This window comes from Acomys minous (assembly GCF_964271855.1).
Source record: "Acomys minous genome assembly, chromosome: 14".
Classification (NCBI taxonomy): Eukaryota; Metazoa; Chordata; class Mammalia; order Rodentia; family Muridae; genus Acomys; species Acomys minous.
Window position 1 is genome coordinate 39,779,747 of NC_140496.1, and position 20,371 is coordinate 39,800,117.

The window sequence follows — 20,371 nt, forward strand, 5'->3', positions numbered from 1 at the left end:
GGCAGGGGTGGAATAAAGGACCTCTCCCTGGCTCTGCCTCTACTGGCTTACGCTCTCCAAGGCTCTGTATTTATACAGATCTATGGCTGGATTTATTTGCCTGTTTGATTCTTTAGGGTTGAAGCATGAGACACACTAGGTGAGCACCCTACCATTGAGCCACACCCCCAGCAGGAACATTGCATGGCACAGTGGAAGGGACCCTTCCTGACTGACTCACTTAAGTCTCCCTCCCTCCCTTCTTCCCTCCTTCCCTCAAAACAGGATCTCATTATGTAGCCTTGGCTGGTCTTGAATCCCCGTGTAGACCAGGGTGGCTTTGGGACTCATAGACACCCCCCTACCATTCTGCCTCCTGAGTGCTAGGATTAAATACATGTGGCACCACACTTGGCTCACAGGTCTTTCTGGAGCACCTACTGTGTACCAGGCCCTATGCTGGATGCTTAAGCAGCAGGGAAGCGGTGCTCACTAGCAGAAGGAGGTGCTTTTATTTAGCAAGTGCCCAGGGTACCTGTGGGGGTGGGCAGGTGGCAACGGGTAGGACTTAACCTGAGGCAGAGTTGGCCTCTGAGCTCCTGGAAGGTGTTCCTCTTTGGAGCCTTTGCAAAGGACAGCAGAGGCAGGGATTTCCTCCTGGGTAGGAAACTGTGCCCCCATAGTCCATGCCTTAACTTACAGATAGTCCCACTGAGGACTAGAGAGGCACAGGGTACCCAGAAGCCACAGCAGCTTTGTCGTGCTTGCTCTGAGCGCTATATGAACTTCCGTCCTCAGCCAGACATGGGTTCTGGTTAGAGGAAGGCAGACTCCTTCACTTGCCCTCTTTCCTCATGGGACTTTTTTTTTTTCCTACTGCAGCCACCACAAGGGAGTGATTTTTGCCCCAGCATCTTGGCCTTGAATTCTGTACCGAGATCTGGAGCAATTAGGAGAGCCAGGCCTGGCTGTGCCACAAATCAGCTGGATTGATCTAGCTCCCCTGAGGTCCTGGGTACCCTCCCCCTTCCCCAGCCCCCCACCTCTGGCCTGCACGGAGGGAGATGTCACCTGACAGCTCTGGGAGGGCAGAATGGTCACCACTTCAGGAGGTCACCAGCCAGTCACAGCGTGCAATTTTCATAGTTCCGGGGAGTCTTTGTCCTCCAGTTCTTTATCACTGCACGTGGTGAGATTGGTTCTAGTAAGGTTGCGTGGCTCGGAGGAGTGTCACCGTTAACCACTTAATGGAAAACATTTATTTTTTTTTCCTTTTCAGCAAGAACATTTAGATCGATGCCCTCCTTTGTGTCCCCCCCTCTCTTTTCCTCCGCCCCACCTGCCCTGTTGCCTTTCCACCCCCCCACCCCCCCCACCTATCTCAAGTGAGCTTGCACAGATGTGCTATGGGTAGAGGACATGTGTACCACGCCCCTGTGTCTTTGTGGGATGGATGCCACACTCGAACAGCTGAGTGTGTGTGTGTGTGTGTGTGTGTGTGTGTGTGTGTGTGTGTGTGTGGTGTTTCCCCCTTATGGATAGACCATAGGGGCTTGTGATGGTCAGTACAGAGCTGAACTTGGTTCTGCGGGCGCTTGCAGTGCCTCATACAGTGGGAAGGATCTAGCAGGTATTCAGTAAATGTTGGTGGAATGCTGATGTGATGTTTTGTATGTGATAGGGTTGAATGTGGGAGGAGGCTCGCTGCTGACCTGGACCCTACTAGGGGGAACTCATAGCCTGACCAAGTCGTGATATCCCCCTCATGTTCAGAATGAGGACACAGGCTCAGCAGTGTCCAAAGAAGGGACATTGTCATATACCGCTCACCTGAACTCCTCATCTAAGGAGCACTGAGCAGATGGTCCTGGATGTGGGAGCCCTTGGTGGCTCCTGCTGAGCATCTCATGGTGAGGCTCTGAGTTGTATCCAGCCTTCCAAAAGCTCTCCTCTCCCCAACCCCCAGTGTTTCTCTGTGTAGCCCTCACAATCCTGGAACTCACTCTGTAGACCAGGCTGACCTTGAACTCAGAGATCTGTCTCCCGAGTACTGGAACTAAGGGCATGTGCCACCAAGCCTGGCTCACATTGTCAGAAGATTTGGAGTAAGCAAGGTGGTTTAATGGGTAAGGGCACTTGCAGCCGGGCCTGACAACATGAGTTTGATGTCTGGATCCCATGTGGCAGAAGGAGAGACGATTCCTCTAAGTTGACATATGACCTCCACATGTGTGCTGTCATATGCATCGTGTAAGTACATGCACACACACAGAATAAATAAAATTTGAATATATATATATATATATATATATATATATATATATATATAGAGAGAGAGAGAGAGAGAGAGAGAGAGAGAGAAACTTCTTTAAGGACCCCAAAAAATGCTAATGAGACTGTGCTAGGTGGTACTTTCCACAGGGTGATGGCATCTCTAGGAGTCAGGCAGGGCCACTTATACTTTTGTACCTGACTAGCCTTCCACGAACAACCCTATGTGTATAGTTTGTGTGGTGTTGGAGGTTTGTTTCACTTGTTGTCTGCATGGCAATGGGGTTTGACCCCAGTCTGAGCCTATTTGGCTTTCTGTCTAATCAGTCTAATAGTGACATCTCCTTTAATGGGCTACGGATCACAACATGTACTGGTTTTGTTTGTTTGTTTTTGTTTTGTCAACTTGACACAATTGAGATGATTTGGGGAAATGCCCTCATCAGATTGGCCTGTGGGCATCTATGGGGGCATTTTCTTCATTAAGGATGGATATGGAAGGACGGAGAACACTGTGAGTGGTGCCATGGCTGGGCAGGTGGTTCTGGGTTGTAGAAGAAGGCAGGCAGAGCAAGATAGTAAGCAGCATTCCTCCATGGCTTCTGTGTCAGCTTCAGCCTTGAATTCCTGCCCTGACTTCCCTCAGTGGTCGACTGGGCCACTGGAGTGTAAGCCAAATACACCATTTCTTCCCCCACATTGCCTTTGGTCGTGGTGTTTAATTGCAGCAACAGAGAGCAAGCTAGGACACAAGATGTGAAGGAAGGAGCAAAGTGTGGCTACAACAGTGTGAGTCGTTTCTGGTTGCAGGTTCCAGGACACCTCGCGGATGAAGCGATGTTCTCTGGGGGGTTCTGGCTATTTCCAGGGTCAGCTGGGATCCTGGGTTGGAACAAATGGTCCTTCATGGACAACTGGGACAGTGCAAAGGCTCATTTAGTGCAGCCTGACCCTGATCCTGACCCTGACATCCATCCATGAACCCACTGGCCATGACTGGGAACCACCGTCACTTCTTTCTTTAAGAAGCAGCATGTGGACATTGAGTTGTATGTTGAGATACTTGCCAAGGGCACCTTAGCTTGAGTATTAAGCATTAGTTTGCACGGCAAATATTGTAAACCTACAGATAATTAATGGCTACCTCAGAACTGGGGTGAGCAGTCGATGCACAAACACGCTGTCTAATTGGAGCTGGCGGCCTGTCTGGCCTGTCCCTGTGTCTCAGGTCGTCAAAAGCATCCCTTTCTCTGCAGGCAGCGCCCAGGCAGATATGGATGGAGCTAAGCAGGGGCTTTGCCCCAGCACCCAAGTTGTGAAAGCACTCCTTGACTTGGGAACGTGTTTTACAGAAGCTTGTAGGCAGTTAGGGTGGAGTATGATTTCTACTTAAGAAAATGTTGCCTCCAGTAAACCTGGAAATGGCAGGTTAATTCCTCACCCCCAAGCCTGTTTCCCCTTCAGCCACAGTAGGGTCAAGGACAAGAAAGGCGGGCCAGTGAACTGTGTATGAGGTAAAGTGTCTGAGTGCTGGCACCTTGGCCTCAAGACACATGGCAGTCTTGGTCAGGGAGGAGGACATTTGGAGCTGACTCAGTCACTCAGTCTCTTCTCTGGGCTAAGTGAGTTTTACTTTGGGGGGTGGGTGGGTCTAACTACATGGACATTTTTGTGCCCTTCACAGGGGGCAGGTGCCTTGATCTCCCTACCTTTCTCCATCCATGTGAACACACAAGGCCTCACTTGCTGTTTGATGTCTTTGACCTGGGTTATGATGTTGTGTGTGATGGGTTTGACCTAGAGCAGCAATAAGCCAGTCACCACGGGCCATTTTCTCACGTCATATGGGCTAGGCACCAGGCTTCCTATTTACGACCTTATTACAACAAGCAAAGATTTAAATGAGCCTCAGGGACAGGAAATGTCCAATGTCCCCACTTGCTAAATGGTGGAATGTGGGTTTGAAGTGAGGCAGATTAGCTCCACAGCCTGTGGCTCTTGTCCTCTGTTCCTTTCGCGTGGCCCCTGAACTGTAAACCCAGCCACCTGCCCCTTGTGTGTTCTATAAATGACTGCCACTGTCCAGCAACTTGTGTCCATCAGTAGTGGGCTGTACCTGGTGTCTTGCTGTGTCCCAGACAGTGGGTTCTCAGCCCTTGGATGTACCCTGAACTCAGCACTGGGTGGTTCTGCTTTCTGCAGAGCTAGAGAACACAGTCTCCCATCCAGGACTGCTTGTGAGAAGAGATGAGAAAGGGAGGCCTTCCAAGAAGCACTTAACTGCCTGGCTGATGTTGACTTGTGCCCTCTCCTCATTGCCAGCCACTCCCCTCCCTGCTATCCTTCTTTCTGCCTTTGCCTGCTCCTCCTTGGAAACCCACCAGACTCACGCACTTATTGGTAGGTGGGGCTTAGCTGGTCTCAACATCCCACCGTGGCTGTCCATTTAGTGAGTGTTGCTCTCTGCTTGCGGTGGCAGGAACAGATGCTGCAAGTCCCACTCAGGGGCCTGGAGCTCTGGCAGGAGACACTTCTGAGGTCATATGGAGCAGGGGTGTCTAGAGCTGTCTGCGTAACCCATATTCCTGCCCCACTTTCCCCTTCAGCCACTCACCCGCTCACTCTTTTGCCCACAGCACATTTACCAAGTGTCCTTTTCGTGCCAGGCTCTGAGGACACCAAGATAAACAGGGCTGGGAAGTGCACTTAGGTTTTAGAAACATGTATATTATGCCTGGCACATCCTGGGCACTCAGGAAAAATTTGTGAAGGAAAGAAGAGTGAAACAAAGGCGTGTGGTTGTTGGCTCTGGTGTGTCCTCACTAGCTCCGCCATCATGTGGTACTTAGCCCTGAAGTCCCAAAGGTGAGGTCTTCTTCCTCAAGGGTCTTATAGTTTCTGGGGGGGGGGCAGGGCTATGTACTGACAGCTGAATCTACAGTTCCCCCTGGGAAGAAAAGAGGCCCCCGTCTGGGCTCAGTACATTGGCCGGGATGGGGACAGAGGGGCCTCACTCTCTGGTGATTACAACTGGAGTCGGCCTCAGCTGCTCTTAGATACTGGGGAGCCCCAACAGCCCCAGGTCTGAAGTCCAGGAAGTCTCCCAGACCCACAGTTCCAGACATACACTTTCTGTTTCTCTGGGCTGGGCGAGCACAGCTGTTTTCCATCCCGCCGTTCCTCAGGTCTGCGGCACTCCGCCCCCCCCCCCCGCCCCCCCCCTCCCCAGCTCTAATGTCCCGTGCGATGGTTAGTTGGAGATCTGGAAATCAGAGCCGTCTTTTCTGGGGTGTTCCTAATGTAGTTTGCTTCCCTGTCTGAAACTTGGGGGTAACCGTGGTATCTAGGCATCAAGTTACCATGACAAGGAAGCCTTGGAGCCCCAAGATTTCCTCTGCTGGGGAGAGTCTTCTTCTACCTTTGACAAACTGCTGCCCTCTGCCACTTCTTGGGCTGTGTGGTGCTTTCTTCAGAAGTGTGTCTCCCTCCCTCCCTCCATCCCCCCACCCCATCCCCCTGAGGAGGACTGTGGCTTGGTGGGGTAAAGGAATTACCTTTCTAATGAGAAGCAGGGTATGTCATGGTCTCTGCTGCTAGAAACCTCCGGTCCACACTTTTGGGTTCAGGTGTTGGGGTTCATAGGGTAGAGAGGCACAGTGGGGTGATTTGCAAGAAGACGCCAGCGGTGGCAGCGTGACAGAGTGGCCTCTCTATGCAGGCTGAATGCTTTGAGATCAGCAGTATTTGGCTTTTTCGACTTAAAGGATGATGATATCTTTATGTCGTCCCACTTAAAGCCATCTGCTAAACAGTCCCCACCCTTGTAGATAGAGACTTGCTTCTTTGAAACCAGTTCATTTCCCCACATGCTTGGCACTCACTGTGTACCCACCATGGGCCTGTCTGCACCAAAAGCTGCGCTGGGGGTGGGGGGGTGCGGGGGGGGGGTGCGGGTGGTAGTGAGCAGAAGCCACAGCCACACCCCGTGGAGCTTGCGGTCTGATGGGCACACTCTGACCAGTCACTACAGCGCGTCAAGCCACCTGTGCTCAGTGCTTTAGAATGACTGACATTTGTTGTCATTTCTCTCTGACTGGGTTTTGGTGGCAGGTCCTCTTGGTGTTCCTTGCGTAGCAGCTGTGTAAGGGCCAGAGCCGCAAGTGTATCAAGGTTGGGAGTCTAACCTGGTGTATCCCCATGGCCGGTGGTTGGTGCTAGAGGCTGTGAGTTAAAGCTGAGGCTGTGCTAGCCTTGGGCTTCTCACAGTCTGGCAGCTTCATTCCCAGTGGGAGTATCCCAGGAGACCTATTGGGAAGCTTCAAGCTCCTCTTACCTAGTCTCAGAATCACTGCACAGCATCAATTCCACTGCGTTTTCTTGCCAAAGCCGCCGGCGTGATGGGACCATGGAGGAGAAGCAGGTCCCTCCTCCTGATGCGTGCAGGGGCAAGGGCTTGTTGCGGAGTGACAGGTGGAATGGGAACTATTTCAGTGTCTCTCGAAAAATGTAGACTGCCATGGCGGATGAGAAAAAGCAAATCAGTCCACACGAGCGCCCTTTGTACCAAGTGCTCTGACGGCAAGGTGAAGGGGAGGAGGGGCCCAGGTGTGTGTGGGGTTGGTGTTAGGCAAGTGGGAGGAAAAGAAACTCTTCCTGCCTGCTGGGTCCTGGGAAGAAGCAGTTGGACAGTTCGTGGAACTGAAAGGACTGCGTGGCCATTCAGACATGTGCTAGGACGGAGAAGACGGCAGGAGTCAACACATGCCCTCCATATGTCTGGGACGGCATGTGAAAATTTCCCAACACTTGGTTCATTGCTTCTTTCTTTCTTTCTTTCTTTCTTTCTTTCTTTCTTTCTTTCTTTCTTTCTTTCTTTTAAAGATTTATTCATTAAGTATGCAGTGCTTTGCTGCATGTGTGTCTGCAGACCAGAAGAGGGCACCAGATCTCATTATAGATGGTTGTGAGCCACCGGGTAGTTGCTGGGAATTGAACTTGGGACTTTTGGAAGGACAGTCAGTGCTCTTAACCTCTGAACCATCTCTCCAGCCCCGGTTCATTGTTTCTTATCGAGTCTCTGTTGTGGGTGGACTGTGTGGTGGCCCTGCCACTTCCCTTCTGGCCTTGACTACCCTATAGAACCCTGTTTTCATTGCTTAGAGTGGCCGGGTGGTGGTGGCGCACGCCTTTAATCCCAGCACTCGGGAGGCAGAGGCAGGCGAATCACTGTGAGTTCGAGGCCAGCCTGGTCTACAAAGCGAGTCCAGGACAGCCAAGGCTACACAGAGAAACCCTGTCTCGAAAAAGCAAAAAAAAAAAAAAAAAAAAAAAAAAAAAAAGAATGGGGATGTGATAGGCACTGCTCACAGCACACCGTACGCTGCCCTGTTCCCCCCCTGCCCCCGCCCCCCCCCCCCCCCCCCCGCCCCCAAGCTGGCTGTGTTTGGAAGGTGCTGAGCATCCAGCAAAGGTTCAGTTCATGCCAGCTGCTGTCTTGATGGCTGACTGAGTGAAACACTGAGAAATGGCTAAACTATGACTTGTTTTGGGTTGGGACGTGAGTTCTGGGAAGCAGATGCAATATTAGTTCAGATTGGGAAGGCAGTGTTCTCTGGCTTGTTTGGTTTCCTGTCTCCCATGCATGAGGCCATAAGGGAGTAGCTCCCTCCCTGTGAAGTCTTTGTAGCTTGGGTTTCCCCTGTTCAAGGCTTTAGCTGTTGTAGATGGCATGAGAGAACTGGCCAATGGCTTCGCAGGAAGGGCCACACAGACCCAGAGCCCCCCTCATCCCCCCTACTCCCCCCCCCCACACTGACAGAGGAGAAACCAGCAGGACGCCTTTTCCCAGTTTGCTGCCGGCTGTATCTGCTATCTCAGGTGGCTGGAGGGGCCTATAGGTTGGCTCAGGTTGAAGCCAGGAGGCCACCGTGCCAGAAGCATTTGAACACTTAGTAGGGACTTGGACATGCCTGGGCCTCTACCTCTACCTCTTGTGCTTGTTCCCACCTCCCCCCCCCCACCCCCCACCCCCACTCCTACATCCAGGCTCAGGGTGAGTACCAAGGGGCTGGACAGGAAAGCATGGGACAGGCAGGGCTAGATGTACTGAGTCCTGAGGAGCAGAGAAGGTCAGCCCTCAGATCCTAGGTCCAGGATAGAGTTGAAGCCAGAGAGTGCTCCAGGGAGGATGTTAGCCCCAGAACCGTGTCCTCCCGAGCGTGGGCCTCTGAGAGCTGTTGTCCCAACAGATGAACAGTGCAGGCTCCGCTTCCCATGTAGCTTAGGGTGGCCCTGAAGGGGCTCTGCTTTCTTCTCTTACAAAAGGAAACGACCTTTAATCCTTTTCTCACTTCTAGTGGAGCTCAAGCACAGCTAGGTAGGAAAGTAGGCGGCTTCTTTTTCTTTCTCTTATTTTCTATTGTTGTTTTTCGAGACAGGGTTTCTCAGTGTAGCCCTGGCTGTCCCGGATTCGTTTCGTAGACCAGGCTGGCCTCAAATTTACAGAGATCCGCCTGCCTCTGCCTCCCCGAGTTTTGGGATTGCAGGCGTGTGCCACTACCACCCAGCAATCGTCCTTTCTTGGAGGGGGACTCGACTCTAAAGAGTCTGTCCTGCTCAGGGTTTTTAGAGCCCTTGGGTGCTGGGTCTTTAGGAAAAGTATCTTCCTTAGAACTTGGGCTGGCTGGCAGAGCTTTCTCACTCCGCCTTACTTCCCTTGAAGGTCAGGCTGGAGGGGCTTTCTACCCGGGGAGGCTGGATCAGTAAGGCCTGGGCCTTCATCTGCCTTGAGCTGGCTTCTGCTTTTGCCCCTTTCTGCACAGCCACTCTGCCTTCCCATTAGTAGCCAGACATAGGGGAGGTGACAGTTTCTTAAAACAGATTTATACCCTTGGACGCCTTTATGGGTTTTTGCCTTATAAAAACTGAGGGTTGACGTTCTGATTTATCTACTCCCGAGTCAACAGGATGCGCTAGATTTAAAGAGATCAAATGCAGTGCAGTGTTTGTGGTTCCAGTTGTGGATTTGCTGAGCTATTACTGCTAGAACTGCCAAGTAAATATGGCCCAAAAAAAAAAAAAAAGCCACAACAGAACAAGGATGTAATTTAAATACGTCTATTAAACTGTGTGTTAAGTAAAGTAGCAAAGGCTTGGTGCGGAGTGTAACTTACTATCTAGAGAGTCGGTGGAACAGATAAAGCTGGAATTATGGCTCTTTTAAATCCTCTACAGAAGGTTTTCTTTGTTTTTGTTTTTAAATTAAGGGAAGAGACAGTAAACTAGATTTTTCAGAGAGCAGTGCTTGCCTGTGTAGCTGCGTTGTGTGATGATTATAATTTCGGAGGCTCTGAATGGTATTGTTTATTTCTTCACTTTCTATTTCTTCACGTGGCTGTTGCCGCTGCGGATCAGATTCCCTGAGATAAAGATGCTGCCTAGCTTTTAATGGAATTTCTGTATTGCCGGGAGTTGACTTGTTCTGGTAATAAAAGAACCTAAAAATTGTACATCCCTTAATTGGTAAGAAGAGAGATGTTTTGATGGGCCACAAATGGAAGCATTGATTTTTTACTGCCTCTGCCGTGTGTCCTGCACTGTTCCCTGCCATGGGAGGCGGCAGCTGGCTCTCCGATGAGCTGATTTGTGTTCCCAGGCTCTTGATGCTGGGGGTTTGGAAGTGTGTGTTCTTTGCAGACAGGAAAAATAGGGCCCTTATAACATCATCTGTTTCTAAATTGAAATATTTATGTGTCTGTGCTTTGCACCTCAAATTGAATGCGTTCTTTAGCTTCAGGTCTCTCTCTGATGCTTTGGTGACTGACCCTGGGGAATTCAAAGGTTGTCTGCTAAGCCATTTTTTTCCGGGGAGGTTTACAGTTATGTTCATGCATATATGCACATGCACATACACATATGCATGCACTTTTGCATGCATATATATTTGCATAAATACATTTATGCATGATAGAGGCCTTTTTCATTGATTTAGATCCTGGCTACCAGTTTTTTTGACCATTGGACCTGTGTTCCAGGACATGGAAAAGGACAGCACACACTCTGGTTTTCCAATCCAAAGGTCCCTGTATTTTATTTTATTATTATTATTATTATTATTATTATTATTATTATTATTATTATTATTATTATTATTTTAGGGTTTTTTGAGACAGGGTTTCTCTGTGTATCCTTGGCTATCCTGGAGTTGCTTTATAGACCAGGCTGTCCTCGAACTCACTGCCTCTGCCTCCCGAGTGCTGGGATTAAAGGCATGCACCACTACACCCGGGCAGGTCCCTGTATTTTAATAGGCAAGTTTAAGCCACTGACGTTTATAAGGATTACTAACGTGTAGTATGTTTACCTTATTTTCCCTTCTTGAACGTTGGTTTACCAGTTGTGCTAATGGCTAAGATTGAGGCTATTCTCTGTTCCCAGAGATGTGTAGGGATCTAAGGTAGACAGAGGTCAGGAAATGAGGGGTGCTGGGATGTGTGTTACCTACTTTGAAAGAGCTGTCTCTTCTCTGTGAGGTGCGGCAGCAGTGACCTCTCCAGCTCCTTTTCAGCTCTGGGGTGTGAGGCTGTGAAATGAGACTCTGGGCTCACAGAATCGGTGGCTTTTCAGGGTGTGTCAATGCAGAGCTTCAGCGTCCTCCCGAGGAGTCTCTTTCCTCCACAGGCTCACTGTGTAAGGTGAAGCCCGGGGCAGCCCTTAGTCTCACAGAAACCGCTACCATTGTCCAAGACTGGGGTTTTACTGGTCACTGGGTCTGCTCAGGCTCTTTGTCGTCATTACTTTGCTTTGTTGAGTCTGGCCTTACAGTCACTGTGCAGCTCAGTGTGGCCTTGAACTCAGAATTTTCCTACTTCAGCCTCTCCCATGTTCAGGTTGCAGGCATGTGCCACCCTGGCTAGCTCCGTTCAGGGTTTGGGTTTTCACCACCCTGGGTCCCTCAACTTCATTCCTTCTCTTTATTCTAGAACGCAGGACATTTGCAGGGACCCCGGGAGATGTGTTGCGTGGAGGACCAACGTGACCGAGAGGCTCCCGTTCTCAACCTCTTTAAGGGAGAACTACAAGTGTTGGTGTGTTAAGCGTAGCTGTGGGGGCTTCAGAGAGGTGTGCCATAGAATTGGAGTTTTAGGGAACCAACGCTAAGGCGGTCTCACTTCCTTGAGGGGTCACAACCCCCCCCCCCTTAGCAGCTGTGCGTAGAGGGAAGAAGATTTGCACCATGAATTAAAGGATCTAGTTGAGAATTAACCGCGCCACATGCTACAACTCCCCCCCCCCCATATATTAATATACTGAGAGGTGTCAAGGATAATGGACCCCAGGAGGTAGAGTAATTAAATGTATCGTAATAAATACTGGGTGATTCTTTTAAACCCCTTTCCCCAGACCCCGTCAGCTGATGTGGACTGTATTCTTCCTGTTGGCAGGAGGCCTAGAAGGAGAGCCAGAGTGCGATCGGAAAACCAGCCGTGCGCTGGAAGACAGGAACAGCGTGACAAGTCAAGAGGAGAGAAATGAGGACGATGAAGACATGGAGGATGAGTCAATTTACACCTGCGATCATTGTCAGCAGGACTTCGAGTCGCTGGCAGACCTGACGGACCACCGGGCCCACCGCTGTCCTGGAGGTAATGCTAAATAGCGCCGGGATTCTGACAGGTGGTTACACGGATAATTGGACATAGCAACAGCTTGAAGCCTCAAGTGAGATTAAAGAATTAATAATGTAATTTTACAGTTAATGTCATTTTATTGTGGTGTCTTGGGTACACCCTGTATCCTCTTTTAAATAAAATTAAAAATAAAAGCTACGGCTTCCTGGCAAGGCAGAAATTAGGTAGAGGTACCCTGTCCCTGCCTCTCTGTACTACAACAATGTATGGGCTGTAAGTGGGGTGAATCCGTACCCTAGATTTCTGGGAAGCCGTTTGGAAACCCAGCAATTAAGAGGTTGTTAGTGGGAAGTTAAGAAGCTTAAGTGTGGAAAGTTATGCAAAGCAGTGAGCTGTGAGGAAGGGCTTGTGGTCGGATTGCGGGGTGGGGGGGGTGGGGGGGTGGGGGGGGGATTTCAAAGACCAAGGGTAGCCTGAGCAATGGAGGCTCAGGAGGCTCAAGGCTACCTCTGGGCTCCGCTCCCTCCTCATGAGTAAGAGACGTGCCAGCCCTGTTCTGCAGGCACCCGACATTTTGGAGGGTGAGCTCTGGGACATGATGTCATGAGGAGTCACCTAAGACTTCAGCAGTGTGCTGTCTGTCACTCACTGTCTGGTGGGGAGGGGGGTTGGGGACATGCATTGGGGGGGGGAGTGCCAGCTATGCATGCATTTCTGGGCTCTGAGCTTTGCAGAAAGAGCCCATAGTAGCCGTGTTGTTTTTACAACCTGTATTTCATTGTGGTCATCGGTTAAAACCTTTGGATGCTGGTTTTGGGAAAAGGGCCTCTAAGTCTCAGGTCAGTTTTCTAAAGCCTGGGTTACTGCCACCCACTTGGGGTCAATTTTACTAATAGGAAGAAGAATCTTGAAACTCAAAATTCTTGCTTACCCTAGTCCTAAAGGCCCTTAGGTATGGTTGGGCCTCTGCTGAGAAGCATTCTCCCATCTCAGCAGGTCCTGGGACGGGACCCTGTCCATCACATACATACATCACTTTCCTTAGGGACTCAGCATCAGCCTGAATCACATGCCCGTCTGTCTATACCCCACTTTTAACGATGCTAGTGTCTCCATGTGGAGGGGCAGGGCCCGGGGCTGAGGTCTATGTAGAAATAAGAGGAGGCAGCTAACCACTTTCGCTGGTGGCCTCCAGCAGGCTGAACTCTGCAGCAGCCCGTTTGTGGGGTGCCCAGCATTCGTATCAGGGCTGGTGGTACCTACTGTAGCCCTGCCTCCTTACTAACAGGACCCCAATAACGACCTCCACTGGGAGGTGATATGTGATATCTAGGAACGCCCCCAAAGCCCGGAGCATCGGAAGGGAGTCGGAGTAGGAGTAGTGACCTCGCTTAATAGCGTCCTGGAGAAACTCATTATCACTCTGCCCGAGAGCTTCCCTGACATGGATGAGACACGTGCAGAATTCTCCCCAGGACTCTTAGGATCACTGAAAGGAGCCACTGGGAATTGTGCGGGCCTTACCCCAAACCCTTTCCTACCTGGGGTGTGCCTCACACTCCCATTGTTCCCTGCATTGCCAGCTGTTGTGTATGGAGCATATAGCCTTTCATTCTGAGGTACCCTGGTGCTCTGGCCAGTATAAACTGTTCACCTTACCCGTTATATTCTATACATCGGGCTTTAGCATAAAGATGTTATGGGGGGCGGGGTTTCTGCTTATGTATTAGAAGTGGTGTAAAAAAAGCAGTAGCAGTAGCTGGGTGTGGTGGTAGATGCCATTAATACCAGCACTTGGGAGGCAGAGGCAGGGGAATCTCTGTGGGTTCAAGGCCAGCCTGGCCTACAGAATGAGTTCCAGGACAGCCAGGATTACACAGAGAAACCCGGTCTCAAAAACACCAAACAAATAAATAAATAAACAAGATGCAACAGGTGCAGGTTCCTTAGCTGGGCTCACTGTTGATCAGTTGATACGAGTCACTAGCCCTGTGCCCTGGTGGATGCTGGACAGAAGTGGACGAAGGTGTGTCCACTCTGGGGGAAAGACATTTCAGAGAGGCCCTTGCTAGGTGGATCTGGCAGCTATGGGGCATGGCTGAGGATCCTGTCAATCAAAAAGGTAGTCTTAAGCCAAGCCCTTGATTCTCCTACTCCTTGTGTGTGTATGTATCTGTTTAATTATATGTGTGCTGATGTACGTGTGTGTGTGTGTGTGTGTGTGTGTGTGTGTGTGTGTGTGCGTGTATGCATGTATGCGTTTTTATGAAGGCCAGTGCTGTCATTTCTCAATTGTGCTTGTTCTCTCTCTCTCTCTCTCTCTCTCTCTCTCTCTCTCTCTCTCTCTTTCTTTCTTTCTCTCTCTCTCCCTCTCTCTCTCCCTCCCTCCCTCTCCTGGGTCTTTCACTGGCACTTTGTTGCTTAGGCTAGACTAGCTGGCTGGCCAGTGGTACCACAAATCTACTTGTTTCTGCCTTCTGAGCTCTGGGATCACAAGTGTGCCACGACATCCTTTCACTCGAGTGCTGGAGATTAAACTGAGTTTCTTCCTGAGAAGCACTTTAGCTACTGAGCTGTTCCCCTGGCCTCAGGGGCAGGGTAGTCTTTAGTGTAGTTTATTTAAAACTTCTTTGGCAGTGGGACCTGTGTTAGTGAGATTTTCTTCGCTATGACCAGAGAAACATCACTTAAATGCAGAAGGATTTATTTTAGCTCCCAGTTTCAGAGATTTCAGTCCCTGGTCATCTGGCTCTGTTGTTTCTGGTCCATGGTGAGATGGAAGATCATGGGGCAAGGATGTGGCAGGGGAAATCTGCTCATCTCTTCGTAGCCAGAAAGAAGACAGGGGGAGGAAGGGGAGGGGGGAAGAGAGGAAATGAATATACTGGGCATCATGTGTTCTTTCAGGGCATTCCCCCACAGCGATTCACTTCCCCAAATTAGGCTCTATCCCTCAAGAGTTCTATTATATGGTTAATCCATTGATTAGGTCAAAGTCCTCACAATCACTTCCCCAAACCCCATTAGCTGGCAACCCAAACCCCAACACACACACACACACACACACACACACACACACACACACACACACACACACACACACACGAGCCTTCAGGATCCCCCAGCTCTCTGATCTATAGCAGGGCCTCTGGACTCTTCTTTCTAAAGCCTTTGGGAGTGGTGATGGAGGGGGCGGGGCGGGGCCTCATCAGCACATGCGGGAGAAGTTGCAGGGATTGGGGACCATCCCAGGTGCAGGGGGGCTCACATAGAAGGAAACAGGGAGTTTTGGTGCAAGGCTGGCAACGAGATTCTTAAAATTGGCCCCACCTGGCACCGAGGCCTCTCCTGAGGAACCCTCATTTCTGTTCAGTGCCTCAGGCAGTGTCGCTGTTTCTTGGTAAGAGTGGCCATGTTTGCCCCATCTATTGTTGAAGCATGAACCTAAAAGAAAGTTCTGTCCCTCCTCCCCCAGCACACAGAGGGCGTGTGTGCATTTTCAGGCTGTGAAGAGAAGCGAGGGAAACTCCAGTGTTCTGTTTGTTCTCATAGTTCCTGTTTTTGCTTCTCTCCAGCTCGTGCCCACAGGGTAGCGGACACCTCCATGTCTGGAGTTAGAGGCACATGTCAAGACTCAAAAATATTGCCTGCTTAGCCCTTAACTGGGTAGATTCTCATGTTGCTGTGCAGTCTCTTTTCCTTCTTGGGGGAGGGGGGCTGTGGTGAGAGAGTGAGGCTCTTGTTTTCAAATAGTGGTGTTCAAGAGGAGGAAGCTCAGGTGCCTGGGACCGTGTCTGCATCCTAGGGACTGGATGATGAACATCTATACTGTTGACTTGCTGGGTGTGCTGGCTTGCTGAGCCTAATAGAGGTGACTTGTGGTCACCCTGTTAGGAGATGCCATGCATTTGGTGGCCTTTTGAATTGTAGTTTATGGGAAATCCCCGTTAATACAGGCTCTGCTGTCTTAAATTACATTTACCCAAACACAATTTGTGATGTTCTGGCCATGAAAGTGTTAGGAATGGTTGTAGCAGGGAGCCGAGGGACTCCAGTGACTTCAGAAAGTGTCTCTGGGCACTGCCTGGGGCTCCGCGGAAGCAGGTTCCATTTGGCCAGGGGCAGCTTTCAGTGTTTATGTGCCATTGAAGCTGATCGCTGTGGACCTTTAGTCTAGATTCAGATGGAATCTTTTGTCATTTGCTGGCATCGGCGCTACCTTGTGAGACTTGTCTGTGATTTCAGCTGACCATTGCTTTGGCCTAATTGAACGAGGCTGCCCTCCCAAGGATGCTGAGTACTCTGTCTATGCCCATTGTAACATTTTAAAACTGACTTTCCCAGTGATTCTTTTGATAGCGCCCCAAAAGCTGGCTGTCAATTCTGCCCTGCAACAATCCTGGTTCCCAAGCTGAGCTCCTGATGGCTTTTAACGGTAGTGGCCTCTTTGCTAAAGGAACAACTGGTATACCCGGCGTTTCATTACAGGGGAGGGCAGGCAGGTGCAGTCTCTGTAGATAGACCATGGGGTCTGCTATGAGGCTGTAGGGACATGCTCCGTGCAATAGACAAAGCCTGCAGGAGCAGTGCAGAGCTGAGCCAAAGTGCCTCACTTCTGCTGCCATTCTCTCCTCTCTGACTTTGTTCAGGCTGTATGACAGCTGCAGAGGGGCACTACTGAGGACCATGAAGTCCCTCACGTCTGGAGTGAAAAATAAGCAAATACTTCTTTCCTTATCCCATGTCCTACCCCTCTGCACACGTTTACCTCTTACTGCATGCAGGGCACCGTGAGACTGCCTGGGACATGGCCCCCACCGCCTTCCCTGATTGCTCTCTCTGAAGCCACTATGCCCTTCGTCCCTGCTCCTGTCAGTTTCTGCAGGGAGAGTCTGTAATGGTTTTCACCATTTGTTGTCCATATCCCTCACTAGGTTTCACGAGGCCAAGAGCCATGTTGGTTGTGTTCCATCATGTTTCAGCCCAGCACCTGGCAGACAGAGGCAGACATTTGATTGTTGAATAAACGAGTGCTTTCTACTTAGTCTTTACAACAATCCTTTCAGGAGGCAGTGGTTTTTCCCACTCACTCCCTGTCATTCCCGATTTACACACTGGGTACCTGAGGCTCAGAGTTGAAGGGGCTCCCCCAGAATAGTAAACACGGAAAGAAAAGGTGGCAGATGCGGCCTGAATTGTTGATGCAAGAACACAGGCTGGCGACCGTGTGGAGTTCCAAACCGAACTCCAGACACGGATGTCCTAAAGGCCCAACCACAAAAGTGTAAGTTGAGGATCTGTTTAAACAGCAGCCAAAGCTGTGTTTGCCTGGGTTATTGGTGCTGCCTCTTCCAGAGGACCCAGGGCTGTTCCCAGGCCCCTCTGAGAGGCCAGCCATTCTCTTCCGGTGAAGGTGGGATGCGGCTGTAGCGGAAGCCAAGGGAAAAGTTAATTAGACCCTGGTTTGTTCAGTTGTGGCCAGAATGACCTGTGGGTCCCAATTACAGGTCTGGGGCTGCACAAAAATTGGCACTTCTGTTGGCCTTGTTCCTGTCTGCTGCTGGCCAGGGCTCACCTTTATGTGTGCCAGCTTAGGCCTCTTTCTTGCTCTAACAGCACTGGGGTCCCTCTCTGCTTTAATGGCTTGGGACATCCCACATACTGCCTTCATTTGGGCAGTACAGAGAAGGGTTGGAGCCAGCTGCTGGGCAGTGTGCTGCCAAATACACAGGTGCAGGGTGTGACTTTCTTCCAACTGTGAGGAACTGACACCAAGCAGTGCAGAAGGCCTGGCAGGGGGGTGGAGTGGGGCTTGCACACAGTCTCCCACATTAGGACCTTTCCTGTGTACAGATAGTATCTGGTTTAAAAAAAAAAAAACAGAGGGAGAAGTGGCATTAGTTACCAAATGTATGGGAACCAGAGACACAAACCCAGGGAGGTGACATACATATCTATGAGGGGACAAGCAGACAAGACTAGCGAAGGGCACAAAAGAGAAAGAAAGAAAGAGGCAGGCCTTAGGTCGGAAAGTGTTCTCCCTTATTAACTTACTGTTAGCCAGTGAAGAGTGGAGTAGGATTTGTTCAGCCATGAACAAATTAAGGTTCCTGAGATCAGGGTGTGGAGGCACGGGAAGAAGTGTGTAGGGGTGGCACCCAGGGCAGCTCGGGCGGGGGCCAGTGGGTTCTAAGTGTCCGAGGACAGAACAGGAGGCTGGAGACAAGCCCAGAATATGTCCAAATACAGCTGGAAACTTAGGGCACAAGGCTATGTGGATTGCTCAAGAACTGGGACTAGGATTATAGGGTGGCTGTCCTGAAACAAAAGGCTTCACAGGACCAGATGTGAGGCCTCTTTAACTATCACCTCAGACCTAGAAGCCATAAAACAGGAGCTAGAAACATCAAACTGCATAAAAACAAAATTAAAATACTGTATGCCATAACAAATTAAAGGAGACACATATCACAGGCAAAGGGCACTTTCCTCAACGTGTAAGGAACTTCTATAAATATTAAGCAAATGGTCAATAACTCAGCAGAGCCACAGCCAAGCCACTGGAGATGACAGCTCTGCCGAAGGCCAGTGCCCGTTCTGATTGGCTGCTGCCACACTGGTGGGGTAGATATTTTGAATATCTCCCATGTGCAAAGGATAGAAATGGAACCAGAAAAAGAAATACTAGTGGGATCTCAAACATTTAAAAAGACTCCGAGCTCCGTTTATAATAAGAAAACTATACATTTAAGCCACAGGGAAATGCCATTTTTAACCTACCAGATTGGCAAAGATCAGAAAGCTTGCCCACCTGTCTTGCTCCTGATGGTCCTTGGTGTCCAGGCTTGATCTTGCTCTCTTTTCTGTTCTTAAGGTTGCCTTTGCCTGTGGCCAGAGCACACAGTAGGCACTCCGTAAGTGCCTGCTGATCTTGCCACGGGGAGACTATATCTTCCTGCAAGGTAAAGAGGTATCTCTGGCAAGATGAACGTGGAAACACCTTGGATGGGGTGCTTTGCATTCTGGGTAATCACCACAGATGCTGTATGCACTGTTCCTGGGCATGGTGGCTTTTCAATTATGGCATCCTGGAAGGGAAACTTTGAAATGAACAAAATGGTCCCTCTTCATCCCACAAGTGTTGCTTAGCATGTCCTGTGATTGGAGGCTTTCTGGGGCACCAAGGATGCAAATTGTGGTAGGACAAGATGTACAGTGCATCTTCCTTGTGACCCAGCTGCACAGAGTGAGCACCAGCGTCTGTCTGGTTGTGGACCGTCTTGTCTCTTCACAGCTGCTTAACAAAGCAGCACTATAGCAGGCAGGGTCCCCTAGGCTGTGGGAAAGTCTGTGCGTGCTGACTACTGGACCTTGAGATTCTCCCAGGTAAAGAGAGGTTTTTAATTCTTTCCCACCTGGCCACCATGGCCACCTTACTGAGCTTTAGCACCACTGCACTTGCTTTGGTGGCCTGGGGTGGGTCAGAGTGGAGTCAGGTGCAGTGGTTAGCATGGCGTGGGCCCTTCTGAAAGCACCTGCTGAGCCTGGCTTGAGTGAGCAGAGGCTGAGATGGCTGTGGGGAGTGCAGTCAGCCAGGGTAGAGTCTTGCTTTCTCTCACTATGCCTTAAAACTTCTGTTGGCTTCCTGTTGTTGGTCTCAGCTAGGCCATGAGGCCCAAACCTAACCTGGCACCAGCCCAGTTGCACGTGTGACCCGATGAGGCCTGAGGCTAGCTTTCTCTTGGTCGGTTGCAGTTTGGAAATTTTCATAAGGCCAGTAAAGATGCCGCACACATTGTGCATGCGTGTGGGTGTGTTTATGTGCATTTATGTGCTCATCTGTTCCTATCCAGAAGGAGCACATAGCCTAGCTGTAAGGTGAAGTTATTGCAACAACCTGTTTTGTTGCCTGGCACATAGTAGGTCCTCAGTTAATGTACTTTGGAGACTTGATCCAAATTGCAAGCAGATTGCAGACTCACTAGCCCAGGGAACTAAGAAGTAAGGCTGATTCACACCTTCTTCTCCAGGGCCCCCAAGGACATCATATCATATAAGCACCTTTTTCCATATAAGCACCAATAGAGGTGTCCTCAGCACCCCCCAGGTGGCTACCCTCCCAACTCAACAGTGTCAGTAGAACAGGTGGCTTTTTTTCAATGGCCAGGATAGACCTCCTAAGGTTGATTTCCCCCAGTGGAACAGCCAGACCAGGAATCACTCACCCCTAATCTTCACTGGCGCAGGCTAAGTAAGGTGGACACACATTGCCGTGCCATGCCTCAAGTTAATGACAGTCATGTGCATTAACTTGGCTTAGTGAAGGAAGTCAGCAGCTCCATATTATGGGATAGAGGTTGAGGAGGCGAAGACCAGGCAACATGGGCATCCTCTTCCAGAGGTTGAGAATTCCAGTGCAACCAAATGTAAAAGAGTGAACGCCTAGCCCTGCATCAGGTTGTGGGATATCCATTAAGTTCACTTACTTTACT

The 20,371-nt window shown here is 50.1% G+C and overlaps 1 protein-coding gene across 5 annotated transcripts in view; it reads left to right on the forward strand.

Annotated features, from left to right (window-relative positions):
- ZNF423 (zinc finger protein 423) overlaps nucleotides 1-20,371 on the forward strand; it is a 334,889-nt gene that overhangs the window by 117,808 nt on the left and 196,710 nt on the right. For all 5 annotated transcript variants that reach the window (XM_084757137.1, XM_084757136.1, XM_084757139.1 and 2 more), the window contains exon 3: nucleotides 11,694-11,894. In XM_084757137.1, the coding sequence (XP_084613263.1) occupies nucleotides 11,694-11,894 (201 nt within the window). The remainder of the gene's footprint in view (nucleotides 1-11,693; nucleotides 11,895-20,371) is intronic.